At 52.0% G+C, this 26,625-nt stretch overlaps 10 protein-coding genes and 1 non-coding gene across 11 annotated transcripts; 5 read left to right on the top strand and 6 right to left on the bottom strand.

Annotated features, from left to right (window-relative positions):
• Positions 1–1,662: 1,662 nt before the first annotated feature.
• J4E84_003201 (uncharacterized protein) lies at positions 1,663–2,895 on the top strand (the record flags this gene model as incomplete). Its single annotated transcript, XM_049385818.1, has 1 exon — positions 1,663–2,895. The coding sequence occupies one exon, from the start codon at positions 1,663–1,665 to the stop codon at positions 2,893–2,895; it is 1,233 nt and encodes a 410-aa protein (XP_049246695.1).
• Positions 2,896–3,551: 656 nt separating this feature from the next.
• On the bottom strand, positions 3,552–4,130 carry J4E84_003200 (uncharacterized protein; the record flags this gene model as incomplete). Its single annotated transcript, XM_049385817.1, has 2 exons — positions 3,552–3,921; positions 3,970–4,130. The coding sequence occupies 2 exons, from the start codon at positions 4,128–4,130 to the stop codon at positions 3,552–3,554; spliced, it is 531 nt and encodes a 176-aa protein (XP_049246694.1).
• Positions 4,131–5,162: 1,032 nt separating this feature from the next.
• On the bottom strand, positions 5,163–5,672 carry J4E84_003199 (uncharacterized protein; the record flags this gene model as incomplete). Its single annotated transcript, XM_049385816.1, has 1 exon — positions 5,163–5,672. One exon carries the CDS (start codon positions 5,670–5,672, stop codon positions 5,163–5,165), a length of 510 nt encoding a protein of 169 aa, XP_049246693.1.
• Positions 5,673–6,133: 461 nt separating this feature from the next.
• On the top strand, positions 6,134–6,217 carry J4E84_003198. Its single transcript has one exon. It is a non-coding gene; the product is annotated as a tRNA-Val (tRNA).
• Positions 6,218–7,805: 1,588 nt separating this feature from the next.
• J4E84_003197 (uncharacterized protein) lies at positions 7,806–9,173 on the bottom strand (the record flags this gene model as incomplete). Its single annotated transcript, XM_049385815.1, has 2 exons — positions 7,806–8,710; positions 8,759–9,173. The coding sequence occupies 2 exons, from the start codon at positions 9,171–9,173 to the stop codon at positions 7,806–7,808; spliced, it is 1,320 nt and encodes a 439-aa protein (XP_049246692.1).
• A 1,479-nt stretch (positions 9,174–10,652) lies between these two features.
• On the top strand, positions 10,653–12,043 carry J4E84_003196 (uncharacterized protein; the record flags this gene model as incomplete). The annotated part of the gene is made up of 2 exons (XM_049385814.1): positions 10,653–10,689; positions 10,746–12,043. The coding sequence occupies 2 exons, from the start codon at positions 10,653–10,655 to the stop codon at positions 12,041–12,043; spliced, it is 1,335 nt and encodes a 444-aa protein (XP_049246691.1).
• Positions 12,044–12,220: 177 nt separating this feature from the next.
• On the bottom strand, positions 12,221–13,815 carry J4E84_003195 (uncharacterized protein; the record flags this gene model as incomplete). The annotated part of the gene is made up of 2 exons (XM_049385813.1): positions 12,221–13,552; positions 13,603–13,815. The coding sequence occupies 2 exons, from the start codon at positions 13,813–13,815 to the stop codon at positions 12,221–12,223; spliced, it is 1,545 nt and encodes a 514-aa protein (XP_049246690.1).
• An 823-nt stretch (positions 13,816–14,638) lies between these two features.
• On the bottom strand, positions 14,639–16,212 carry J4E84_003194 (uncharacterized protein; the record flags this gene model as incomplete). Its single annotated transcript, XM_049385812.1, has 2 exons — positions 14,639–16,137; positions 16,209–16,212. 2 exons carry the CDS (start codon positions 16,210–16,212, stop codon positions 14,639–14,641), a joined length of 1,503 nt encoding a protein of 500 aa, XP_049246689.1.
• Positions 16,213–23,110: 6,898 nt separating this feature from the next.
• Positions 23,111–23,806, top strand: J4E84_003193 (uncharacterized protein; the record flags this gene model as incomplete). Its single annotated transcript, XM_049385811.1, has 1 exon — positions 23,111–23,806. One exon carries the CDS (start codon positions 23,111–23,113, stop codon positions 23,804–23,806), a length of 696 nt encoding a protein of 231 aa, XP_049246688.1.
• A 306-nt stretch (positions 23,807–24,112) lies between these two features.
• J4E84_003192 (uncharacterized protein) lies at positions 24,113–25,057 on the top strand (the record flags this gene model as incomplete). The annotated part of the gene is made up of 2 exons (XM_049385810.1): positions 24,113–24,674; positions 24,732–25,057. 2 exons carry the CDS (start codon positions 24,113–24,115, stop codon positions 25,055–25,057), a joined length of 888 nt encoding a protein of 295 aa, XP_049246687.1.
• Positions 25,058–25,170: 113 nt separating this feature from the next.
• Positions 25,171–25,755, bottom strand: J4E84_003191 (uncharacterized protein; the record flags this gene model as incomplete). The annotated part of the gene is made up of 1 exon (XM_049385809.1): positions 25,171–25,755. The coding sequence occupies one exon, from the start codon at positions 25,753–25,755 to the stop codon at positions 25,171–25,173; it is 585 nt and encodes a 194-aa protein (XP_049246686.1).
• Between the last annotated feature and the right edge of the window lie 870 nt (positions 25,756–26,625).

The raw sequence follows: 26,625 nt of genomic DNA, 5'->3' as shown, positions 1-26,625 counted from the left end.
ACTTTGTGCATACGAGCATGTGCAACCTTGGTTATCTTTCCCCGATATCCCGCCTTTCTGACCAATCACAACAATACCAAGTCGCGTGCCCATGTACCGTCCTCATCACGAAGCCTATCTTTCCAGTCACTCTGGCGTTGGTGGGCAACACGTAAGGCAGACAGAGAGGCCGACCGGTATGGTCTAAGCCCCGCCACAGGTGGTTTGGAGAGTGAAGCTGAAGCCGTGCCGAATGGAGGCCAAATAGTCACGAGGGTTTGCATTCGTCGCGCAAGCATCTTTTCCCAGTTCAAGGTCGCAGTCAACCTCCATAGTTAGTTCGTAAACATCCTCAGCCTGACGAGATCGTACTTCGGTGCGGATTCGCCTGGAAATCCCACGCAAAATGGCTGAAGAAAAGCGTCCCCTTGACAGATCGCCATATTATGTGACCCACTCAGAACACCTTGACCGTGTTCTCAGTAGGCCTCAACTGGCGGGTAAGTGCCAAAGAAGTGAATCAATAAAGGTGCTGGTTGCTAACTTCTCAGGCATTGGCATATCCGGCTGCATAGGTGGAGGAATCTTCATTACGTCCGGTGCACTGATCGCTACCACTGGATCTTTAGGAGCTGCTATTAGCTATGTAGTCGCAGGTGGTATTGTTGCTTGCGTTATGTACACTATCACTGAGATGGTTGCATGCCGACCGTTGACCGGAGCTCTTATTGATCTGCCTCACACGTTCTTAGACCCAGCCTGCGGTTTTGCTATCGCATCTATGTACGGGTGAGTATCGATAGGAAACTTCTGAAAGGCGTCGCTGACGACCATTAGGCTAGGCAAGATTTGTGCGATGGCTACTCTTACAGCGAGTTCGGCGGAGCTGACTGCGCTTCTGAAGAGCGACCCAAAACCGCATTCTGCCGGTGCTGAGGCAGCTATCAATATCGCGTTCATCGCCCTTACTACCCTTTCCCATTGCCTCGGCGTCAAGGTAAGCTATGCCCTTGCACAACGGCGGACTTGGCTAACGTTGTATTAGCTGTATGGCAAGATCGAACGAGTACGTTACCTTGAGCAAAACAGCACTAGTGGTAGTTCCGACCCGTGCCGCATTTTACAAAATCATCACTAAGCTAGAAGTATACGTTAGCTTAGAGGGTGTTTACTTGCTAAGAGTTAGCAATCTGTATGCGGCAACATGCGACACGGATTCGATCACCCTGGTGACGGCTCTCGATACGAACAGCGAACTGACGAGCACTTAGGTCGTCATGTGGTTCAAACTGAGCTTACTGGTCCTTGTATGTGTTATGGGTGTGGTCTTGAACTTCTCCGGTATGCTTCCGCGCTTCAATGCAACATAGCCATGTGTCTAACGCTACCAAGGCGGCGGCCCGAGACAAGGAGAACACCATTCGAGTACGTTCAACATCTTCAGGCTGCGTGTGACAACGCTGACCAATGCAGATTATACGACCTTCGGATTCACATCGGACTGGATGCCAATTGGCCACAATACTACCACTCCTATCTCTCTCAAGATGGCTGGCGTTCCTGATGAAGCTTTCGGTATATCCGGCCCCGGAGGCACCCTATTCGCTCTCATGTGGGTTTCTAGCACGTCTCCCGATACCGCAGAGAGCTAACATCTTGTGAAGCACTTCAATCGTCTTAGCCATGTTTTCTTGCTTCGGAGCAGACCTGGTCGCCATGACTGTCGGTGAAGCAAAGAACCCTTGGAGGGACGTGCCCATCACCATGTCATTCGTCTACATCGTTCCGCTCAGCATATACCCATTTGCAATGCTAGCCGCTGGAGCAAATGTCAACTACGCCGACCCGCAGCTCCCGAAGATATGGGCGAGAGGCGACTACGCTACGAAGTCAGCGTTCGTAATCGCGGCCGAAGAGTCTTCTATCCACGCGCTACCGAAGGTTTTGAACGGGTTGTTCATCATCTCGGCATATACTACAGCCAACACCGATCTCTACGCCGCATCTCGTAGCGTGTTTATGCTTTCACAGCAGTATCTTCCAAGAAATATCGCAAAGGTCTTTGGTCGGACTAATAATGGACATACACCTTTGGCGGCCATCTTGCTGTGCTCAGCCCTCGGGTTCCTGTCACTGATAGGCTTGGCCGACAAGACTGGCTCTCAGCCGCGCATCACACTCTCCGAACTGTACACAGGTACTGCGGCATGCATCTATCTCACTCTCTGCATCACCTTTCTGCGCTTCAAAGCTGGCCTTGACCGCTTAGCGAGGCGGCAGATCTTCGGTCGCAATCATCCGCTCTACATGTCACGCCTGTTCAAGTCCCGATGGCAACCACTGCCTGCATATATCGGGATCTTCGGAAGCGCCTTCGTTCTCATATGGTCTGGTGTCCCACCACTGGTCATTCTTGTCGCGAAAGGCAGTCTCACTTCCACGGACAACTTGAAGTCCACCATCAGCCTCGCTTTCGACGTTCTAGGAGCATACATCGGCCCCTTCTTGTTCGGATCTCTGTACCTCTCGTACAAGTACATATATCCCCGAACATCCAGAGTTGACCTCCGCAACCTCACGGTGGAAGACTACGTCCTGGAAGATCTTTCCAGCATCGAACTCGAAGGCCCAGTCTCCGTACCTCCAGTGCCGCGACATCGGTTCGGTTCGTACGAGATGGATGCCCAGCATGACGGCATCGTGAGTCCTCTGAGCACATTTGAAGACCCGTTCAAGCAGGAGCAGGTGCATCTCAGTGTAAGCATGGACCCCATGATGCAGGAGGAGATGGAAGCGGAGGCTTCGAGAAACAACGAAAGAGCACGGATAGAGCAGATTTTGGAGAGAAGACCAGCACGATTAGCACGCGGAGTGTGGCGCGAAATCTGGAGCTTTGTCATTACGGATAAAACCTAAGCGCAAGGAGACAGGCATAAATAGCGCGTGTATCGACTCTCTTGAACTTCGACAACTCTCGTGTAACAATGTGAGCATATCTTCGAACTGGCCTAATTTTGACGAAGTCCGGACCTGTCACGATGCAGTTCACGGCGCTGTTCGGCCCTTTTCCACAACGGCATTCGTATCTCGACGTCGGAATGTGGAGTACCCAAGCGCGGAGATGGTGTTGTGATGGAGCGCGGCCGCCGGGAGAACTCGGGTCGGATCACGTGTCGGGCGTCGGACATTGTCGAGCGACGAGATGCACCGAGCAGCGAACAAGGCTGGCATCGGCTGGAAAGCGAGGAACGAGAATATTGTGTATTGAACATAGTAAATTGGTATTGATGATATTGGTATAGTACGAAATCGTAGCCCATTGTTAGGGTCTGTTACGAATTGCCAAAAACGCTAAATGCTTAGACAACAATGAAATGCATGTTCCTCTGTCACTTCTCGAGGTTCACGAGCCAGACACCTTGGTTTGATGTCGGTGTCTGCTCGTGGCCTGGCGGTGTGGCTCTCGCGGCATTCAGCGCGCGACTTCATCCTTCTCTTCTCTGTAGTGTGTGCGCTCCAAGGCGCGAAGCTGGGGTTCTGCTCTTCGGGTTCTCCACCCTTCCTTGCTTCATTCACTGCACCTCGTACAGCTCCATGGCCCTCTGGAGGTCCTCAAGGCTGGCCTTGTCGCCATATGCCTCTTCCAAGATCCTGTTCCTGTCCTTCTGGGTGGTCATCTTGGCCTCGAGTCCAGCAATTGCCCGCTCCATGTCCTCCAAGCTTGAGCGCTCGCCGTAAGAGTCCATGAGCATCTGGTTCTTTTGTTCTTGAGTAAGCTCAAGCGCAGAGTGTACTTTGCGGTTGGCCTCGTTGAGTGCATTGGTCACGCCAAAGCCTATGTTGGCATTAGCATCACCGAGCGTAAGGGGTCGGCGAGGCTGTGATGCGGTCTTGGGAAGGTAGATCATACCAATGGCTACCGCCGCCATGGTCGGGAGATACCTGGTCTTTGTTAGCGGTGATAGGAATCTCATAGAGGAAGAAACGTACCATCGTGCTACCCTTCCGAGCCTTGGGACGACACTCGCACCAGGGGTGGAGGTCATCTGTGCTGCGGCGGCATCTTCCATGGAGATGGCACTGCGAGCACGTGTTGAGGTGGTGAAGAGCCTCTGGCGTACCAGGGTAGATGTGCGGAGGAGGAAAGACATGTTGATGGTTGCGTGATAGTGGCGAAAGGAGTGCCGAGTATGGTGATGGTTCCTCGAGTTGGTAGTTTTGGCGCGACTTATATCTTGTCGCTTGGTGTGCCCAGGTGTGGTTGTGTTTGACGTTGGTAGGTGTGATGGCCAAGACGTGTGAAAGTATCGGCCGCGGTTTGACTTCGGTAGTGTGGTGTTTGATTGATGGCTTGCTACGTGTAATGTGTTCCGGTGAGACGTCCCAAGCGCGGCGTATGCGGACTGTATATACGACAGCCTCGTGCGGGGAAATGCAGGTCACAAGTAGGCTGTGCACTCATGTCTCTCCACCACACCCGTACATCATACGACGAATCACAGCACTTGACATCACCGGGCTCCGTGACGCAAATGGACTGATGAGCTTAGTCCGACGCATTCTCGCGTCGCGTCTCCAGACCGAAAGGCCGCTGACGTACCAGGTCGCTGGGTGTTCCCCTTCAAAGGGTTTCCCGGCCGCGCATGTATCGCGGCTTCTCCTGGCGTGCCGCCTGGAAAGGGTTCGGCTGGTGAAACGGCTGCCACCGAGATCCAATCGGACGCTGAGACGACGGGACTGGGCCATGTGGGGTTAGTGGTGTGCTGATCGTGGTTAGATGGCAGTCTTTCGATTGTGGGGTGAGCACGCGCATCGCGTGGCTGGCCGAGGTTCCCGCGACGCTGATGTCAGCGTGCAGCTCCGCAACCTGTTCGTCCTGTGGAGTGACCACAGCGTCAACACCACCAGCTTCATCAGCATCTGCATCGTCATTAACGCCCACAATGATTTATTGAAAGAAAATTATCGCGATCTAGACCATGACCGCATCGCAGCCGACCATGACTCTCCAACGTCTCGACTCTCAACAATGAGCACACGCCCCACTCCGGATCTAAGAATTTCAGGCTGGTAATTTGACTTTGCGGTGCAAGCACTGTTGCACCTGCTTGCGTTGCAATACGCGAAACTTACTCACGAAGAAATACCATTGGGAAGGCTTGGTACTCCTTTCGAACCACTGACTAGTTACTCGGACCTTCAAAGTTTCTACTACCGTGCGCTGGCACGACCTCAGGGCAGTGTGCGTCCACCTGTCTGATTGCATACCTGGTCCACTGTCGCTTGAGCCCCGAACCATGATCAATTATGGCCAGACCGCCCGTCTTTTCGACGCCATCAATATTCATACCGGGGATGTACTTGAGATCCACGCCACCGATCAACATGAGTCCCTCCAGTTCTGAAGCCACAAGTCTTCGCAAATCACGCTCCGCGTCTACCATTTCCAACCGTGGATCATTAACGATTTTGACCGTCCTCTTGTCGTCACGGTCCATATCGGCTGTGATCATAGCCATACCATCTTGTCCAGCGTAGAATGGATTGGCCACCATATGCCAGATGACGCCCATGTCGGTGATGAATGGATACGTGACTGGATCGCAAAACGGCAGAGATGCAACACGGATAGTTGGAGTGTCAGCAACCGCATCGGTGCTGCGAATGACGATAAAGACTGGGACTGTGGGCATATTGCGTTGTCTTGTGTAAAGAGGTCGAGATGAAGGGCTAATTTCATGAAGACCACCGCAGTCCATATACACAGGATTAGCTTGCTACCTCAGCAAGCAGTCGGTCGTGCGTGCTCGCAATAGGCCATGTGACCAGAATGGGTGAACCTGTGAGTAGAACCAGAATGACCTTTTGGGAGAATGACCTGGTGTGTTGAGTGACAACGGAATCAGCCACTCTAAACTCATCAAAAGACTTGAAATACCGTCATGAGAAAGAGCTATTTGCATGATATCCGCTGCTTCTCATCGCTACTCCTTGCTCCTCCTTGCTCCTGCCACTGCTCGTCCGTCGCTTCCTCAGTCCATACACTTCATAACTGTAAACTGTCTTCCTGAAGCTTGAGCAGTCTTGGAGCGGCCGTTAACACCTACCTAGGTATTATAGTCTTTCGGGATCCTTGTGTAGCCAAACAGAAGAAGCTGCAATGGTCTAGTGGTTATGACATTCGCCTCACACAAATAGTGCGCGCGAAGGGTCCCCAGTTCGACCCTGGGTTGCAGCATTGTTTTTGCTATTCGCACATGCATTGAGCTTGGTAGTTTTTGGAAACTTGTGACGGAGTCTTCCAGTGCGGATGGAGGCCATTTGGTACTTGTTCGGCTGTCCACCATGAGAACGCACGACTGATAGCTGACCGGATGTAGCAAGCCCGCAACTTGTATATTCCTTCCGACCATTCCAAGGTTCTCATGGATGTGTTCGCGCTACTTCCCACCCCCTTCACGAGATACTTAATATGTCCATCCCAGTCTACATGGTTACCCGCACCACAAACCAAAGTGAGGACCTGATTCCGATTGTTCGGGTTCGGTCTCAGCGGTTCCAAAACCTGGAGGAGCGCCAGTTCTTTGCGAATCAAAATATCAACTGGAATTGCGTGCTTAACCCTTACTTCAATGGAGATAAGAGCATGGCTATGATCACGGCAGAAATAGCCCGTGACGTCGAGACAACAGTTATGATAGTCAGGAACCCAAGACGGCAGATCATGGAGGCCGAACAGGATCTGCGCGAGGTGGTAGCAGCAAGTGTGCAGGAGCTCATGCCACGTGGCAACCTGACTTTAGACTTCAATGCTGGCAATGGCTGGGCTGATAGAATAGCTATTATTCGTTATGGTTTGGGGTTCCAGCGTTATCACGTCAGATTCCAGATCCATGGTGTGAACGCACACACCGCATGAGGCTGTGCAGGTAGACGGTAGAAGATATTTGGCATAGGTCGCATCAGTGGACCATCACGCACTCATGTCTTTCATCCCTTTGCGTATAGATGCCATATCTAGATGTTCATATCGGCACCTGAAGCTATCATCAGAGAATAGTATGATCAAGCTGATTGGTAGTGTCACACCGGGCCCGACCAACTTACTCTTTGGCAAACACCGAGCCTATAAGTCAACTCCCCCCTCGCGGATTACGCTGTCAACATCTTCAGCATGGCACCCAAAGGCCCCTACAAGGTAGAAGAAAAGTACTACGTGATCGTCCGCTACGTAACGCCAAAAGACATCCCAGCTAAACCCAACATCCACCTCGGCTTTTCTCTCTATCCGACAACCTACAAAGGCGACGTGGAGACTTACGATCATCTATCAACGCAGAAACGACCAGGTTTTACGTACGTAAGAGCTCAGACTCCTCGCTATGATGACGCCGGAAACATGTTCGCACTAATAGCCGGGATTCCCACTATGCCACAAGAAGAAGTTGCTATCCACTATTCGGTTGCTGCAGGAAGCGATGCTAGTGAGCAAGATGAATGTAGACATCAGGTTGCTAAACAAGACTTAATACGGGTAATCGAGAGTTATCTTCCAGCAGGTGAGGAAGCGGAGTTCGTTACTTTGGAGGGTGAAGTGAGATTCAAGCAAAGGGATGGGCGACATGTATGGTTTGGAGTTCTTGAGGTGGATGTGAAGTATACGAATCTCGTTGGTGATACGAGGCCGGCGCCTGGAAGTGGAAGCTAGGTATGGTAGCTATTGCAGCCTCTATGAATTCAACATGCGCCTCACAACGGAGATCTACAACATGGGTACCACGTCTCTCCTTGCGACACGCCCTATTTACATTGCATCCAGTGCCTGCTCACTCTAACTTTTCGTTTCCTTCTCTGATAGCCTGTCCGTAATCTCCTGCATTCGGTGCCCTCACAATGGTATGCGTGTGGTACTTTGCGGGCTCCTGGTTAGTCAGGAAGACACCGGAGTGGTGGTCAAATTCGACCAAGATAACCGGGCTCTGAATACGGAAGTAGAACGCGTCGTCTTCGCCGAAACCCCCGATCCAGCAGAAGTAGGTCTCGCTCAAGTGTTGTCTGATTTGATTGAGCTTTTGTTGGCGTGCCTTCGTGGGATGATATAGCAGGAACTCTTCACATATGGCGAGGACGAGTTCTTGTTGTGACGAGTCGAGAGAAGAGACCAGAACGCCCTCGTAGGGTACGATGCGGTTGTCGCGGAAGGCACCGCATCGATGGCGCTGGTCATCTGGACCCCACGTATCGGTAATGAGCTCATCTCGCTTAGTCTCGTCATTGTTGGAGTTGCCGTAGACTTGCTTCATGCCTTCATCTCTCATATTCTTGAAGATCTGTGCCTTTTGTTGTTGCTTGTGGTTGAGACTCTGCATTAGCTTCCAACCCAGACTGCCTTCTTTGTGTAATATCTTGGTACCCTTCCATTCTCCGTCATCGATGATGTTGGGCTCGGCACCTGTGAACGATGGACTCATGATAACCTGGCTTCCCTTGTAGAAGCAGGAAATGTCGAGATGATGGCCATAGAGGAGCCAGCCCCAAGGTAAAGAAGCGGAGGTTGATGGCGTACCAAACAGCAGGAAGTTGTAAGAGTACTTGTTCAAGATATTAGGCAGTTTGACGACCTCGCCCAAGAAATGGTTCACCCGCATGGCCGCGATAGCCTTTTCGTAGCCTTCTGGGGAAAGAGATGCCTCTACCACTGCAAGTATTGACTGCGCAATATTCTCAGGCACTGTAGCAGTTAGCCTCAGGTCGTAGCGTCGGTAAATTCGAGACTTACCTTCTTCGAGTCTGAGCCCGAATGGTCGCAGTAAGAACTCTGGGTTACTCCATGCCCTCCACTCTCTGGCATTGATTGGGTATGAAATCTTCGCCTTCTGGTTGCTATCCAGAGCTGTGAGTAGTTTCTCCGCCTTCTTGACCGGGCCATCAACATCTACACCTTCGTCTCGTGCTTGATATAGACCCTCCCTAACAGTACCGTCATTCGTGATGCCTTTGTACGGCTCTTCCAACAACTTCTCCCAAATTTTAGTCAGATCGTACAGCCATGGCGGGGCGCGGTTGTCTTGCATTGACTGGACATATTCGTAGATGTTTTGCTTTGCGGCCGTCGTGAAGCGGGGACTGCTGAGGTCTGGAAGATGAGCCCGGAAGCCGTCTGATGCTTGATCAAATGAGCTTCGTCGAGCCATTATCGATGGTCGCTGTGTTCAGGTCCGTGGACTTCTCTTTGTCCTGAAGTTGTTGTCCACGAAGGTGTGCTGGGCCAAAGGGAGAAGCCTTTTCCACGTAGCTACTGTTCTAGATCACCACTGCAGAGGTAGCAAGCTCCAGGTGATTTATCTGACACCGAAGGTCACGCTGTCTTCGGGCTGGTCTTCCGATCGTGTTCCGAAGATTAAAGAGTGTTTCGGGTGAACCCTTTTCCTCTACGTGAGCTTCGCGACACGTAATGATGAGGTGTTTGTTCGTCTTTGACCACAGATCCAACGATCACACAGCAGTCGTCCGTAAAGCCTTCGACGAATAAGCTGTTATCGTTGTTGAAGTCACGAAAGATGCGAAATTCTCAGTCTACTCGTGAGATGATTCGGGAAGTCACCCCACATCCTACCCTGAGCTAGCGCGGGGTATGCAGCCCCATCGCGTATCCACGGGACTGAAGTCGACTTGCGGCTCGATGTAGATTCCCAGATTCCCATCGGAACGCGATGAAGAGATAGTAAAACATACGTTTTTTTATGCTCTTCTTGTCTTAGGCTTTTCTACACGCGTCCTTGCGACAAGCGTTGAAGAGAACGCCCACAAGAGACTATCGACACGGCTCTAAGTGGGCGACAAGGCCTACCAGGCATATGATGTACGAGTAAAGGTATAATGTTGGCAAGATCGCGAACTGCTTAAGCCATCAAGTCTGACGCCCGATTAATGCTTTACAGGAACTGCAGCATCAGTTCATGTCCCTGGAGGTATATTGTCGCGCAGTGGAAGCGATCTGGCGTCGGGACTCATGCGCATCTTCAACATCTCTAAGCACAGCGTCTTCAGCTTACCTCGAGATCGTGCAATCACAGCCGATGCGATAGTAAGATGTAAGAACGGCTCACCCACACTCCGCGACTCCGCATTTGCCGGATCTCGCGCGTTCATTGATGGCGGTGGGGCGCTGAGATGGAAAGGCGCTAACCGTTGCCCCGCCACGGTGGGGTGTGCAGCCGGTAGCTGAGAACCTTGGAACAGCAAGCTCCCCAGGCGTGGACGTATTCGGGCCGACAGCTTCCCGATATATGTTTCATCGAAGAAGTGCTTACTGAGTTGACTTAGATAAACTTCGGCTATTGCGACTGAGAGTGACGTGTAGTGCTTTCAAGGTCCGGAGGCAGCTTCGGAAGCCCTGGTAGGAACATTCCGGCTAAGCTATCTTCCGGTGGCTGAACATTCGCACGGGAAGGAGCTCGGAACTTGTGGAGGGATTGGAGCAAAAGCAAGAGACCGAGATATAGAAACGTTTGAGCAGAATCTTAAGAGCTGTCGGGACGTTCCCTGCTTGTCTTCGGCGAAACCAACTCAACAACAACCAGCAACCACATTGCACCAGCAGCGCTCCATCCTCTACCATACCAGCAGATATTGTACATCGAGTGGCGAGACAGAGGCGCAGTATTTCTATCATGGCAGAGAATACTAGGATAGCGATTGTTGGAGCAGGTAGCTATCCCCAACATGACATCGCCCATCCCATCATGATAGCTAACGTACTCCAGGCATGGGCGGCCTAGCAGCAGCACTATCTCTCGCAAAAGCTGGCCACAAAAACATCACGATATACGAGAACGCAACGAACATGGGCTTCGTAGGCGCCGGCATCCAACTCGCACCAAATATGGCTCGCATCCTCGACCGATTAGGTTGCTGGGGACCGATCCGCGACGAGGCGGTTCAATGCGCAAATACATCAATTCGGGAAGGCTCGACGGACAAAGAGCTAGGGTACGTAGATTTGGGCTACGTGCGAGAAAAGTATGGATACCCACACATGGTCGGTCACCGAGCGAGTCTAGCAAACGGCCTATACGAGGGTTGTAAGAAGGAAAGTGGCATCACATTCAAGCTGGGTTGCAACATATCCAACGTACAGTTTGGTGCGAAGCCTAGATTCACCATTATACCAGCTCAGGGCAACGGAGAGCCCCAACAAGTCGAATGCGACATCCTGCTCGGTGCGGACGGCGTTAAGAGCTCTACTCGCGTCGCCATGCTCAAGGAACTCGGCCACACAGGCGCAGCTCGCGACTCAGGCCAAGCTGCATACCGCATCATGCTGACCCGAGACCAAATGGGGAACGACCCCGAGCTACTGAAGTTGATTGAGTCCGACACAGTAACACGCTGGATTGGCGAGAAGAAACACATCATCGCTTATCCAATCCACAACAAGCAGATTTACAACATCTCCACCGCACAGCCCGATATCAACTTTGCCGGAGCACCAGACGCGCAATATACAACCAAAGGCAGCAAGAAGGCCATGTTGGACGTTTACGGCGATTTCTGTCCGATGATACATCGTATGTTGAACCTGGTGCCGGAGGGCGAAGTTGTGGAATGGAAGCTACGGGTTCACGATCCGTTGGTAACGTGGGTGCATGGTACAGCTGCCTTGGTCGGCGACGCTTGCCATCCGACGCTCCCGCACATGGCCCAAGGTGCAGCTCAAGCGATTGAAGACGGCGCTGTGCTGGGTGTCGTGCTTTCCCCTAAGCGCATCGCAGACGGGAAGCCGCAGACCATCGAGCACGCGCTTCGTCTGTATGAGAAGCTGAGGAAGCCGAGAGCGGAAGCACTCGTTGAGCTCGCGGCGCAGAACGGGAGAGACATGCATCTTGGAGCCGGCAAGGCAAAGGAGGAGCGCGACAAGATCTTTGCGGCGCTGAAGTCTGGATCTGGGAAGGTGCCGGACAAGTGGGCTGACGCAGATATTCAGGCGCAAGTCTATGGTGTTGATGTTGTGGCTGAGGCAGAAGAGCTGTGTCAGAAGGAGGGGTTGGAAGCGAAGTTGTAGGTTGAAAATTGTGCATGTACTATACTATCGCATTCAATCCAAAAGTCCAACAAGGGATCAGCTGGAGATGCGCGTGTTTTTCATGATGTCCAGGTTGTCATCAACATGTTCAGACGCTACCCAGAGACGCGTAGCTCTGCATCGGACACAATGACAAGGAGACATGTCCAACTGGTCTTACATCCTCTCCGACATGTGGCCTCTCATCGTATGGCCCTTCCAATGAGTGAACATAACAGGGATCAAGCTAACGCCTACCAGCAATGCCGCAACGATGCCAGCACTGTTTGCGATACCTACATTCTCAAACATGGGAGGAAACCAGAAAGGACCGAGGAAGCCCCAGATCTGCCTTACAAAGGTAACAAACACGCCAATACTACCAGCTTCTTCAGGGTAGCAATCGACCGCATATGTGATCAGAACAGTAGTGACGATCTGGTTGCCTGCTGCACCTATGCCTGCACCGACAATAGGCGTTACGTTCCAATGCAGATCGGGGGCTTGCTCGATGCGAACGAGAAAGACAACCTCGCCACAGATGGTGAGAAGGATGCCGAAGTAGCTCAGCCAGAGACGGAACTCTGGAGCAGGGCGGAGAGGAGTCATTTTCTTTGCGCGCCATCGCATCCAGAGATCACTCGAGTGTCCACCAATTTGCTCGCCGATGATCGTACCAATGATAACACCCACGAACTGTAAGCCGATCTGCTGTGCGTTGAAGTGGAACTTCTCGCCGAAGAGTTGCGGAATCTCAACAGTCGCGAGGACCGAAGCGAAGAGAAAGACCATTGCATACGCGCATGCAGGGATGACCACGCATGGGTACTTGAATAGTCGAAGTGGTGATATGAACTCCGAGGCAGTAATGGGTGTAGGATCGATGCGGCGAAACTTTAGATACATCTCCTTGTAGGCCGCAAACCCGAACTGCGCGTGTTGCGCGTTGTTATGTCGGATGAAGCGCGTTTCGGGTCCAAAGAGCGTGTACAGGATGAGTTGAACGCCGTTGACGATTGCGAGGATCCAATATATCCAGCGATAGCCGACGTTGTAGGTCACAAAGCCGAAAATTAGGGGCGCCAGAGGTATACCCAGGGTGATCATCACCGTCCAGATACCCATAAACTTCGCTCTCTCCCTTTTGAAGAAAGTTTCGACCACAACGGCACTGCCAATTGCGTTCGGGGGTGAGATGAAGAAGCTTTGGAGAGCTCGGCAAGCAGCCATGGCAGCGTATGTTTGACTCTTCGCGCAGCCGACGTTGAAGACTAGACTGCCAATCAAAGATATGATGAAGATGGGTCGACGTCCGTATCGTGTGGAGAGCGGCCGCCAGAACAGTGGAGCACCCCCGAGGATAGCGATTTGTAGAGACGTAAGATACGATGCTCTTTGGAGGCTGACACCCAGGTCTTCGGATATGTTCTCATAGGCTGGAATGATTGCAGCAGCGGGAAACGCGCACATCATGGCGTGGAAGGCGACAAAGAGGAGGTTCATCACTTTCTATTCCCATTGTCAGTACACCTCAAACTGATAAATGCGTGATGACCTACCTTCCACTGAGGCCAGTTGTATGGATCGGCCGTGCCCATGGTGGGTATGGGGTCAAGCTCAAGCGTGCCATGTCTTTCCAACAGATACTGTCGATGCTCCTCGGAAAGGTGAGATACTTCGTCATTGTCGAGATACGTGCCATGAGTGTTTGCATGCTCTAGATCCTCACTAGTCATCGGCTTATCTGAGATGGCCTCTTTGTCGTTCTCCATGACTGTGACGTGGTCTTAGTGGTACAGCCCTAGGCGTGAGTTGCGGAATGAGTAGCAAGAAAGAGAAAGACCAGCAATCTCGAGTGCGCACGCCTCGGGGTGGCAACCCCATACTGTGTACCCGTCCTTCCCCATACTAATACCTGCGGAAGAAGACTTTCGCGGAGACCCCCAGTGGAGACCCCAGATGGTAGGATTATTGGCTGGACCCCAGCCCATTTAGTTTCAGGCAGGGGTTGCGAACCGTCGTCGTCACGGTGTCGTCGTCGCTAAGTTTCGTCGTCCTATCATTTAGCGAACGGAAGCAGACTTCGGCAGCAGCACACCGAGGTTTAACGTCTCCAGGGTTTCGTCAAATACCGACGAGCGGGCATCGCCGCGCTACAGTGAACCTTTGGTATGCACTAGGCATGCGTTGAGCACGACGGAGAAAGTCATCGGCATGTGATGAGGAACAAGTGCCCGGAAATTTCAGGCTCGCAATGTTTAGGATGCAGAATGTATTCACGCGTGTCGTGCGCGTCAAAAGTCGAGACTCGAAGCAACGCCATCCGTGCTCAAGCTTTCGGGGAAAGCTTGGCCGGTGCCGGCGCCGTCTTCCCTCTTTCGGATCCACCCGGTCAACGCGGCCCAACACGCAACGCGTCACTTTCATCAGCCATCAGCAATGTCGACCTAGAGCTACCCAACGCAGCTGTTCATATAGCATCTAAATACAAGCCGATTGTCACCTATCGGCTCTATCATACGATTCGCGTTTGCAAACTCGAACCTCCGCCACAGGAAGCCACCCCACTCATCCTGCGCCGATACGATCAAGACACTATCGGTAGGGTATCCGAAACGGATGCGCTTCAGTATTGAAGACGAAGTCGTCCAAGCTGACTTCGTCGTGGTCGCTAAAGATGAGATAGAAATATTTGAGGGTTTCGGCCAACCAAAAGCTCTGCGGAGGTGAAGAGAGAAAGTCAGTGTTTGTTTCGGAAACATCGCGTATCCAGAAACTTACCTCCATGCTGTCACTCTTTGGTGGCGGGGTCGACATAATGTCTTGGAGCGCGGCGTTGCCAAATTCAGTCTTTGTATTCGCCTCGATGGCCTGGAACATCTCCCACGCGATCTCTTGATACTTGGTCTCACCCGTGAGCCGGAACATGTAGAAGATCGACTCGATTGCTTCTGGCCGGAGAATATAACGGCCATCGTGGACTGCGCTGAATGGCTTTGCGCCTGGTGTGTAATCGCACTCTGACCACGACGGACACGGGGTCATCGAAAACACTTCAGGCATAATGCCGTTCGGTGCATTCTTATACGTCCACGCGCAACCGTCAGAGATCTTCCGTCCCACGTCGAGATGGGTCTGGTTGTCGAAAAGCCGCCCACCAAGCGCCAGCATACCTCCAGCGTAGCACACCAAGTGCTGCCCAGTGTGGTCTCTTTGTCCATCAGGACCATCATGCTTCGCAGTTGCGATCAAGATGTCGGCTTTGTCTTCTACCATGGGTCGAAACATGGTGTGCTGTATCGCCGTATCCATCGCGTACTCGTACATCTTGCGATACTGATCAGCCGGCTCGTTTCCGTTGAGCAACTGATACATCTTCGGCAGATACTCAAATGCAGAGTCAGCCATGGCACCCAGCCCAAAGAAAGCGTCGAAAGTCAGGTTCGGTGTCCTCATGTCGACGCTGATCGGCCACATCCCAGGAAGCTTCGTGGAACCTTGCTGTTCATCAAGTACATCCGTAACCCTGGAGATGGCGTCGAAATACCGCATATCCCCTGTGATTTGGGAGAGGCGAGTGAATTCCACACTAGCGGAAGCGGCTTCAGCTATGAGTACTGAGAGAGCTGGCAGCTGCTCTTCGCCGTCCGCCGCCTTCCCGGGTTTCCATCTCGACACAGGCATCCGGTTAGGCGTGTCGAAGGTCGCATAAGCCATGTCTGCTACTTCGAGAGCCTTGTTCAGAAGACGGGTATCGTGGCAGCCAGAAACGTCGTAGGCGCCTATGAAGCCTCCCAGGTAGCGTATAATGATCTCAAACATATTGATCTCACTCTCGCGATCATCGCTTGGTCTGAAGTCGATCTTCAGGGCTGCTTCGACGGCTTCGGCAAATTCGTCTTCCATCCCCATGATTGACAAAGTGTCTAATGAGTCGACTAACGTGGCTCCCCAGCCACCAAACTGGGTATCTCGAGGCTGACCCGACACGGGTGCGAGTTCATCTTTCATCCATGCGCGTTCTTTGTAAGACTTCCAGCATCTTTGAAAGGTCTCCTTGACAGCCGCTCGTCGACCAGCAATCGCTTCGGCATCTGGCGACTTTGGATGAGGCCTTTGCAAAGTGCTCCTAGACAAAGGCTTTTGTGAGGATAGCTGCGCATACTCATCAACTGGGTGTTGACTCGGAATTGCTCTCCAGTTGAAGTGATCTCCCGTATCCGGAGTTATTGCGGGCAAAGGCGGCTTTGTTGGGCACGCATGTGAGCTCGGAGCATGTTCATGGTGGCCGGATGGGAAGATAGAAGTCCTCGATGGGGTAAACTGAGCGGGAAAAGAGGTGATGGTTACAAGAAAAACGAAAGCCACCAGGAGCATCACACTCCATCTCCATTTTCTGAGAAACATGATTAATCTCTCATAGGTGCAGGTGCGAGAACTCGACGCGAAACTCATGGATGAAGGAAGAGGAGTTGAGCAGAAACTTGACGCGCGCCGTGCCATACCTTGCAGCTTGCAGTGCTATTATAGTGCTCGGACTGTTTCGTGTTACGGCGCGTAAGACACCTCTAACCTGTGCCGCAAACAGCTTTAGTGGCCATGTTACGCCCCAATCGCTTGAAAGAACATCGGCGCTTGTGGTGAGTCCCCATGTCGTTTCTTATAATGATAACGCCAAATTGAACTGATGTTATCGAGTGCCACAGCATAACCTCCTGGTATAAACCAGCGTTGACGACTTGCGGTGTGCTACGCGCTGCGCCTAACGCTCGGATTCCGACTTCTGCAAGGTTGTGGCGTAGTTGATTCCTGATCGCAACAGATGCGCTTATTGGTCAAGTTCTATCACAGTACGTCCGTCATGAATCCTTTTGGTAATTCCAAAACTTGTAACTTCCCTCATGTGCGCTGCTAGCCCCTGATGTAGCTGCACTGTCTCGTCGTTTGGGTGTTCGGAGTCAATATACCCAGGCGATCACCATTGCGCCGAGAAGAAGCGTCTTTGCAAGTTTCTCATCTACCATTACGCGACTTTGTGTGCTCATACCCTGCGCGAAGATGGCTCTACATTTAGCGCTGCTCCTCTTGTACACTACTCTCATCTTTGGAGCATGGTGTCAAACCATACAGGACAGCTGGACTGCGCCTGCGACTCCAAACGGATCTACGAGCTTGCAAAGTGGTGCACCATTTACTATACGCTGGAAGTCCGAGCTTCAATATGCATTCGAGACGTACTGTACTTCGTGCGATGTCAAGAAGCTCGACTTTTGGGTCACAAGCTTCATGGATCAGAGCTACAAGTTCAAGATCGCTGGTGAGTGAAGCCGTTCGACTCTAAATGTGTGATATCGCAGTAACTAAATCAAAGGTTATGTAGGAAGCGTTGATATAACCAGCACTACATCATTTCAGTGGGATGTCAACATACCTTCTTCGGCACTGATAGCCAACGACTACTGGGTGTTACGCTTCACACCCGTTGGCGCAGAAGACCCGTTCACGGAACAGATATCGTCGTCGGGATTCTATATTAGCGGGCCGCCTGAACCATCAACCATCTTTAATACAGTCACAGCTAGACCGAGCAGTAAGTCTTGAGTAGCTTCAAGCGAAGTCTGTGAGCTAAACCTGGGTGTAGGTACGTCAAGTTTAACGTTCGAGTCTTCGACCACTCCAAGCAACACGAGTACAATCGCAACGCCATCTTCAGTAACAACAGACATACCATCAGCTCAAGACCCAGATTCTTCGAGTAAAAGCTGGATAGCTGGCGCGGTCGTGGGGCCGATTGTTGGGATAGCAATAGTTGGGGCGCTTTCATGGTTCTTGTTCAAAAGGAAACGGAAGAATGTCAGTACGGAACAGGCGGATGCGGATGTTGGACAAGACAAATACGTTTACCACCCGGCAGATCCCACGTACCAGGATGGAGAAGCAAAGTACGCTCAGACGGTTGTGCGCCCCGCACCGTCAACGCACGTCTCCGAAATGGCTGGTGACTGGCAACATCAAGCAGAGGGCCAAAATCACAGCCCTGCAGAGATGCCCGGCAGTGCTTCAGACCGTAGCCCGGCGGAGCTTTGGCAGGGGAACTATCAATCTAGGCCCTAGTTTGTCTGTATTTCTGGCCATATGCCATTTCGGGGGTAGTCTACAAATTGGATCAGTCACACTGCCGTTGGATCTTGCAGGCACACCAAAGTAGCCCTGATCCTAGTAGTCCATTAACCAAACAACATCCCCTAAAAGTAAAGGGCTCTATGAATTAAGCCTCAGAACTAAGTATCTCGACAGCCTAGCTTTCGGGCGCACGTCATACAGCGACTCGCAAGATCTTCAGTGTTTACAGATCGTGCTGGCGGTGATCTGTGAATGTCGAAGCAACGCAAGCAGACAGCGCGAGCTCTGGTACATCCCAAGGGCCCCAAATCATGTTCTCGTTCCCATTACTGTAGCATAGAAATCTGATACCCACACACAGAAGCTTTGTCTCCAAGCCTGGCAGCGCTCCAATTCATATGTGCAGCACTCGATCTAACGCCACACAATATCTCTGTCGCACCCGTAGTCCATACTAGCTCAACGAGACTGAACCTTACGTCCTCTCAGATCACAGGAAAGACCGCATACAGATCATGGGAAATATTGCAAGCAATGCAAACCCAGACGCGACTTACAGCTGGTGCTGTCATCGCTGTATGTTGCCTTGGTCATTTGCATCAAGACTTGCTAATCTTTCCAGGTGATAGAATATGGTCGTTCGCACGCGCCGGAAACAAGTGCCCAAACTGTGGGCATCGGAAGTGTTGGAGAAGGTGCGCCGTCATGGGCCTCGCGAGGACGGATGAACTTTGGATGGAGAGAACTGGATCGAAGAGGTTGAGCAAACGGACGAGGTCACCCATTGTGGAGAGCTTTTGACTCTCTTGCCTGTTTGGCACGATGGCGAGGGGTGGCACTTGCAGTGGGCATGAAGGTGGCTGGGTGCTGCGCTTGTGCCTTCCACATCGGTGATGACGTCATCGGCGCCGCTAGCTACGGAGGCACGCCCGAGGTCCTCTGCATCTGGCATCCACGACCTGCACATGTACGTAGGAGCATCGCATCGCAAGCCTTCCAGCATGACACTATTTCTCATATCGGGCATGCTTTTCGGCGTGCTCGTCTCATTCGGGTACCGCCTGACGCCATTGCTGTTCAGCCCAAGAAGAGTCACTCTGGCATTTTCCCCAGCCTCACTTCGCATGGGGGGGGTCGTGCTAGCGATCCTGTCAATGATAGCAAAATCAATTTTTTACGCAATTCCCGGGTTTCCGCGCATCAAGCTTTCAGCATTAGAGCTTGACTCCCCATTCACTCTAGATGCAGACGATGTTGTTCGGTATCAATCAGCAGTTGGAGGAACAAGCAACACAGGAGAAGAGCTCTCAGCACCGCACCTTATGCTGTTTCTTTCAGCCATGACCGAGCCCGCAATGCTACTTCTACTCGCCAGTCCCTGGTGTCCCATCAATCCACTAGGCGCAGTCAACGTGCGCAATAGGTTCGAGATATTACGCCCCGATCTATGCGACCTGTCGAGACTCGTAGATCTACGAACAGCCCGTCTGAAGGCGATTGCAAGTAACCACCCAAGACCAGCAAAACGAGGCATCGAGTGGGATCTGGAGGTCGTGATCACCACTCCCACTGGTAGGAAGGATGGAACTATGGATATCATCTTTCGCCAGATCTTCACCATGCTAGAACTAAGAGAGCCACAGTCCAAGAAAATCCGGAACAGTTCACATGAGACCAGGTCTAGCATGGCGATACCACAGATGTCTGATAGCACCACACAGGTATCGATGTCAGTCGACGACCCGCTGAAATGGGCTGCGATTTGCAAGGACTACAACTTCATCCACCTATCGGGAGCGGCGGCGAAGGCCTTTGGTCTACCTGGAAAGATTGCGCATGGAAATCACACAGTCGCTAAAGCTCTACATCTACTGACGGACTCAAAAAGCTTGCAGCCACCGTTCACCACTTCCTCATGGATGGAGGTGCAGTTCAGAAGGCCTATGGTTGTACCCGGTGTCTTTGATGTCAGTTTACGCGAATCTGGCAAACCTAGCAAGACGCTTTCAGTTTCTTTTCAGGGAAAAGACTGCGCGATTGCGGAGTTCGGGAGCCTTCAGCAATGAACACACCGAGATAGTACTCGGCTACCGTCTGGGACCGTTCTTGAAAAGATGTGTCAACTAGGGGTGGCTACAATTTGTGTCACATTCTCCTAGGATATCATTTGGCTCTCCGAGAAGTATACCTTATCTTGGGGACTACTAATTTATTAAGATTGAGATGTATGTAAGCGGCAAAGTGCTTCATGACTTCTATCCACCCCTGGTGGGGAAAATCTTGCATGAGAAAGCATGTATAAGTCGACATGATGTTGCATTTTTGGTCGACTTCAAATAGCTTCAACAATCCGTTGTTCCACTGTCTCCATCAGTGCAGTCAGAGCACATCGATCCTCCTCCTGAAGGTCTGTCTCTTGCCTACGCTGAGCTTCTTCTTCAAGCTCAGGCTCGTAGACGTCCCACCCAATTGGCTCAAATCCCGGTGGTTTGCGACAGTCAAGGGAGTAGTAAGCTGTCATGGGGTGATCGGATCGCATGTTGTAGCGGCTATGGAAGGGATAATCCTGCGAATAGCCCAACTTGAAGTGCCGAAGACGTTCGAGGCCAACTCGGAAGCGTTCGAATAGATGATGCCAACGAATATCCGGTTCAACCTCCCATTCAGGTCCATAAGAAAGACCGAAGCTGTCAAACTCATCGTCACCCTCATCATCACTCCCTTCGTCACCCTCATCATCACTCCCTTCGTCACCCTCATCATCACTCTCGTCGTCACCCTTTTGTGGAAGTAGCTGAGGGAAGTTCGCTTTCATTCCCCTGTCGAGCAAAGCCATATAACGAACAACACCGCAACCGCAAAGAAGTAGACTTTCCAGTGTAGCTCCATGCGCGACGATCCAGTCGACCTGCCAGTCATGCGCGATGGTCCAATTGCCAAAACACAACGACTTGAGGTGTGGAAACGGTTCGACCTCTCGGAAGTCCGTGAAAGGCCAGACTCCCCAGAGGCAGTCGCAATCGAGTGTGAGACTAGACAATTGTTTATAAACTCAGAATACGGCTCACATATAGCTCGACGGTCGTGCAGGAAGACTTACCGTGTGAGTTGGTTGGTGGTAGGCTTCAACCAGTACTTTGGGAGAAACCGTCTCAGACCATTGTGCGCCGCGTCTGCCCAGGTTTCCCGTCCCTCTTGTGGATTCACGTGGTATCTCAGGATTCTCAGTTGCAGTTCTGTCAAACGCTCTCTCACGGCCAGGAAACTTTTAGATTCCATAATATTCCGAGGCATTGCATCTTGCAAGTTCTGGATCGTAAGACTTTCGAAGCTCTCGCTCTGCGCTAAAGCCTGGAAGCAAAGGTCCTGGATCTCCGCCCGGAAAGATTCACTCTCTTCAACCTCCACCATGTTCTCTCTGTATCTGGTCATAACATAATCGTCTACGGTACAAACGCTCGAGAACTTTAGCTCTACTCGCTTTAATCCCTCCAGCTGTGCAAGTTTTGCGATGGCGTCGGCGAAGGTAGAGAGGATGTCGGGGTACCCCTCCACTTGTTCATCGGGATGGTCGGAAGTATTGATGATGGCATGACGTACATGCTTTCGTAAAGAGGAATGGAAGATATTCAAGAACCTTTCAGGGCTGTTTTCGACGTTCGTGAAGGATACTGTGCGGAAGAGACTCTCGGAAGCTAATTCGTGGAATCCTTTGCTTACCAGGCGAAGGGCCTTAAGTGCCGCCAAATCGTCGGAAAGAAAATCGATGCAACCCCGTTGGAGTTCGACAGGTAGTTGGATCATTGCGCTTACCTACCTGGGTGAGCAGCAAGTGTTTTGGCTATGACCATGGTGGACGCGAGTGGCCCTTTTGTACCTAGGTAATTACCTAGGCGCAGCACAACACGTCATTTCGCCTTGCATGAAGCTGCAGCATTCGATAAGAGGTACATATCGCTACAGCCCAATTTAGGTATAATGTAAGTCATCTGTCAGGCGTGCAAGTCTAAGGATCTTGGTTGCCTAATCATACGGTTGGGACCACGCTAGAGCCTTATAGGTATAGCTGCAGGCTACATCGCCTTTTCTTCTCGAGTTATGAGGGACACCACTTTCTCTTCACGACACTACTACCACTTCTAGCCTCTCTTAATGAACACTTTCCAGACTTTACCGATCACAATCCGTGAGCAGATTTATCACGAGCTCTTGACCTACACTCCAGCTGGATACAGCGATCCGTATCTTTCAGATGCCGAGACGGGACGTGTAGTAGCTCCAAGACCCGGAACCCGCTGCTTAGATGTACCTCCTCAGACGTCTGCACCCTCATCGCCATTATGTAAGCTGCTTACATTGAGCCGGCAAATCAACGCAGAGATCTTCCAGTTTTTGAGACTCCAACTGTGCGTGGTTGTCAAAAGTAATCACCCAAAGTTTCTTCGGAGCATCTTTGACAAAACAATACCCGTGCTACCCGGGTGTCCAACCCACAACTCCCGCGGCCGCCGGGTGGATTGCCCGCGCGTACCACTTATCTCACAACTGCAATCCTGCGATGAGATTGTCAAGAAGGACTTTTCAGGTTTTCCTGTGGCAATGGAACTAGAATTTTACACGCCCTGTTCCCACCGCAACCGCGATCATATGGAGAATACGTCGTGTTTGTTGCTGCCAGCCTCGAGCCTGCCGATCTTGATCCGTATTGGCAAAGGTCATCAAAATCGGTGAGTAATTGCAGTTCTCATTATACCATGAAGGCGGATCTTAACCTGCGTCAGGTTTGGAAGCACTTCCCTATATGTGTCGCTTTTTGAGACATTCTCACACACGCTTGAACGAGCCCAAGAGATCCTCATTGAACCTCTGTTGATTCCCATTTCGAAGGCCCGCATTAGATTTCACATTGTGAGCACCAATGACATGATCACTTCTCCTTGGACCATGAAGTTAAGAGAGCACTTGATGAGAGAGCGGCCTGCTATTCACTGTCTTAACCATCTGGACGATATCAAGCATGCTCGTATGGCCTATGCATATCTTTGCGACAACATACGCAACGACACATCGAGAGACGGGGTTCTTGAATTATGGCTCCGGACTTGCGACATCGCTGCAGGCGAAATACAAGCCCTCTGCCATCGCGCAGGTATATTGGAGTCGAAAGAGGAAGACCCAACTGGTTCATCCGACAGTGTGGCATTGCTCCAGAAAGCGCGCAAGGATGCTGAAGAGATGATCAGTTTCTTATCTGATCAGCCCATGTGTGCGCAAGAAGCGTCGCTAGCTTCAAAAAAATGGCAGCTTGAAGTTGGCAAGCTTAAATCTCTGTTGAGCTTCAGGGCACATGTCGTTTGCAAAGCCCTTGGGGATATAGACGCCGCCATTGGATACCTCAAGGAAGCGATCAAGCATGACCCTAACTGTGCAGAGAACCCAGAGGACCGACCCCCAACAAAGTGGATCTTTGGTGTTGGTAGCTGGACACATCCTCGGTCTGTCTACACTCGTGGAACGCCACTCAGTAACGTATACCTCGTAGAGAACCCAGTAGAGATGCTGGACAACCTGAAAGCCGAGCGTGGAACAAGCAGCGAAGAGGACGCCTCCCGAGTGGTACGATGGGAGGTCCGTATGTAAAGACGTTCCAGAATCCGATTATTACGGGCTGAGTGCAAATCGAAGAAAACGTACCGATATCTCGAATGGTCACAGTGGAGTTCGCAAGTGACGCTAGCACCCCGCAAACAGGTTCAAGATGCCGAGGTTCATGCCTCCTCTCCCCCACAGCTCTGCCGACATGGCTGAATCGACCTTGACGCGTCTGCGCATCTCTGTGCATACACACATACCTCCTTGAAGCTTGCCTAAAGTCGATCGACCTCACCTCTACACCCAATTCCACCTCAGCCACCCCACAACCCTCCATCCACACCACCACCCACGATGACGCACGCCGCCTCCAAAGACGACCTGCGCGTCAGCACGCTCTTCGACTACACCTCTCACGTCGTCCTCGTAACAGGCGGCGCCACCGGCCTGGGCGAAATGGCCGCGCAAGCCTTCATCCAAAACGGCGCGCGCGTCTTCATCGCATCCCGCAAAGAATCCGAACTCGCCGCCACAACCGCGCGCCTCAACGCCCTCGGCCCCGGAAAATGCTCCTACATCGTCGCGGATCTAAAAGACAAAGCCGGCTGCCTCGCTCTGTGCACGGAGCTGAAGAAGCAGACGGACCGCCTGACGGTGCTGGTGAACAACACGGGCGCGAGCTGGGGCGATGATTACTACAACTATCCGGAACATGCGTGGGATAAGCTGTATGCGTTGAATGTGAAGAGTATATTTTATATGACGGTTGAGTGTGAGGGGTTGTTGGCTAAGGGGGCGGATGCGCATAATCCTAGCAGGGTTATTAATGTTGCTAGTATGGCGGGTATTACGACTGTGGATGTTACGACGGGGGAGGGTGGGGGGTTGAGTAATCCGGGGACGGGGACTTATAGCTGTATGTTCGCTGTCGTTCTTACTTTTCGTGAATCACTCTTACTGACGGACTCTATAGATGGCCCAGCAAAGGCGGCATGCATCCACCTCACCAAGATGCAAGCCTCGAAACTCGCCCCGAAGAACATCATGGTCAACGTCATTTGCCCTGGCGTCTTCCCCTCGCGCATGACGAACTTCGGGTTGGAGAAATTCGCAGATGCGTTGACGGCGGGACAGCCGACTGGCCGTATTGGCAAGCCGAGTGACTTTGGTGGGCTGGTCTTGTTCCTGAGTAGTAAGGCGAGTGCGCATATCACGGGTAACGCCGTTGAGATGGATGGTGGTGCTACGTTGACGGGGTGGAGAGGGAAGGTGGGTGGTAGTAGCGAGAGCAAGTTGTGAACAAAATGTGACGGGTATCATGTGATTAATTGATGGTTCTGCTACACATTGGCAGGAGGTATTCATGTCCAATATCCTTCTTTCACCTGCCCTACCAAGGACTACTGCATCCCCTACGAGAGCTGAGTAGCCAACTGGGTAACCTGATCCATAATCGCTTGATCCTCCCTGATGTTGTTCTCGATAACCTTGTCCCTCAAGTGGTCGACCTGCTGAGCTGGGTCGGTAGGCGGCTGACCCCTCGCGGTCTGGATCCGTGAAATCTGCATCTCGAGGAAGAACTTGGGCGCCTTGATGATTCCGAAGTTGCCTCCCGAGCTACGTAGACCGGCCTCAGTGGCAAGGTAAACGTTGAGTGCGTCCTGGAAAGCTTCGAGGTTGGAGTCGGCGAGCGGGACAGCGGTGAAGAAGGTGCTGGTGGCGAACTCCATTGGTTTTTGACCAGAGGCAGCGAAGTTGATCTTGGAGAAGGTTTGGCCGCCTGAGGTCACGTCGGGGACGTTTTCGATTGTCTTTGCGTTGGCGTCGCAGGTGACCTTGTCTTGGATTTGTTGGACTACAGTGGCCGTCTCGCCTGGAAGGGCTTCGTTACCGATGATGAAGCAGGCATTGCCTTGACGGGGTATGATGTTGGCGGTAGGAGCAGCAATGACAAGGCTGCTGAAGAGCGTGAGGGCGGTGAAGGCGTGGATGTACATCTTCGTGTTCGTCTTCGAAGATTCCGTCTTGTATGTATACGACAAGAAATATATAACAGCGTTGAATGGGTATAGTGATAATCAACGAGCGTTCAATAAAAGCAAGGTAAAACACCCTAACCGGAGGGCAAGCAAAAGAACGAAAAAGAGAACGTAAGTGTAAAGACTGACTAGGGCGAACGACGAAACCGACGAAAAGATCGATACTCGAAAACCCACAACGGCGGCCACACCCCTTCTCTTATATAAAAACCACAACCACCATCGTGAGATCATACCCCCTCAGGCGCGTAAACGGCAACAAGGCACACCTCCCTGTATCACCAGTTCACGACCAAAACACTTCGCGACATTTCTGACAGGGCTGTCACGTCCACCTGGTAGGGGCCGACGCGACGTTTCTGGTTTGAGATGATCGATACCGTCTTCGCTTAGGCCCAAGGCGGCTGCCGAGCTCCGAGAACCTCTCTGTTTCTACCAATAGCAGGTGGGTCGCTATTGTGCATCGTGGAGTGGGGCCTGGTTTTTGGCGGACATGCGAAACGCGGTTTGGCTGTTGGAGGGCATGCAGGATGGCTTCAGGAGCGTATGCAGGATCGCTTCAGGAGGACAAGAAGGAGTTGTTCAATGCCGCTTTGCCCGAGGTGAGGGGATTGAGGCGCAGGGCGGGCGGGCTTTTGCAGACATGTGGGTGCGCGATTGAAGCGCAGTCATGGACCGCGGTCATGCATACCAGTTGGGGTGTGGTGGAGGAGTCGGTACTGGTTACGGGAAACGGTTCTGGAAGGCTGGGTGACTAATGGGTACAAGCGCCATCATGACGGAGCCGGCACATCGGCACTGAACACCATAACAGCACACGTATAAGTC

The sequence above is a fragment of the Alternaria hordeiaustralica genome (assembly GCF_023758085.1).
Source record: "Alternaria hordeiaustralica strain BMP 2776 chromosome Unknown scaffold_4, whole genome shotgun sequence".
Lineage (NCBI taxonomy): Eukaryota > Fungi > Ascomycota > Dothideomycetes > Pleosporales > Pleosporaceae > Alternaria > Alternaria hordeiaustralica.
The sequence above is the reverse complement of the archived record's forward strand: the minus strand, read 5'-3'. Positions and strand labels throughout refer to the sequence as shown.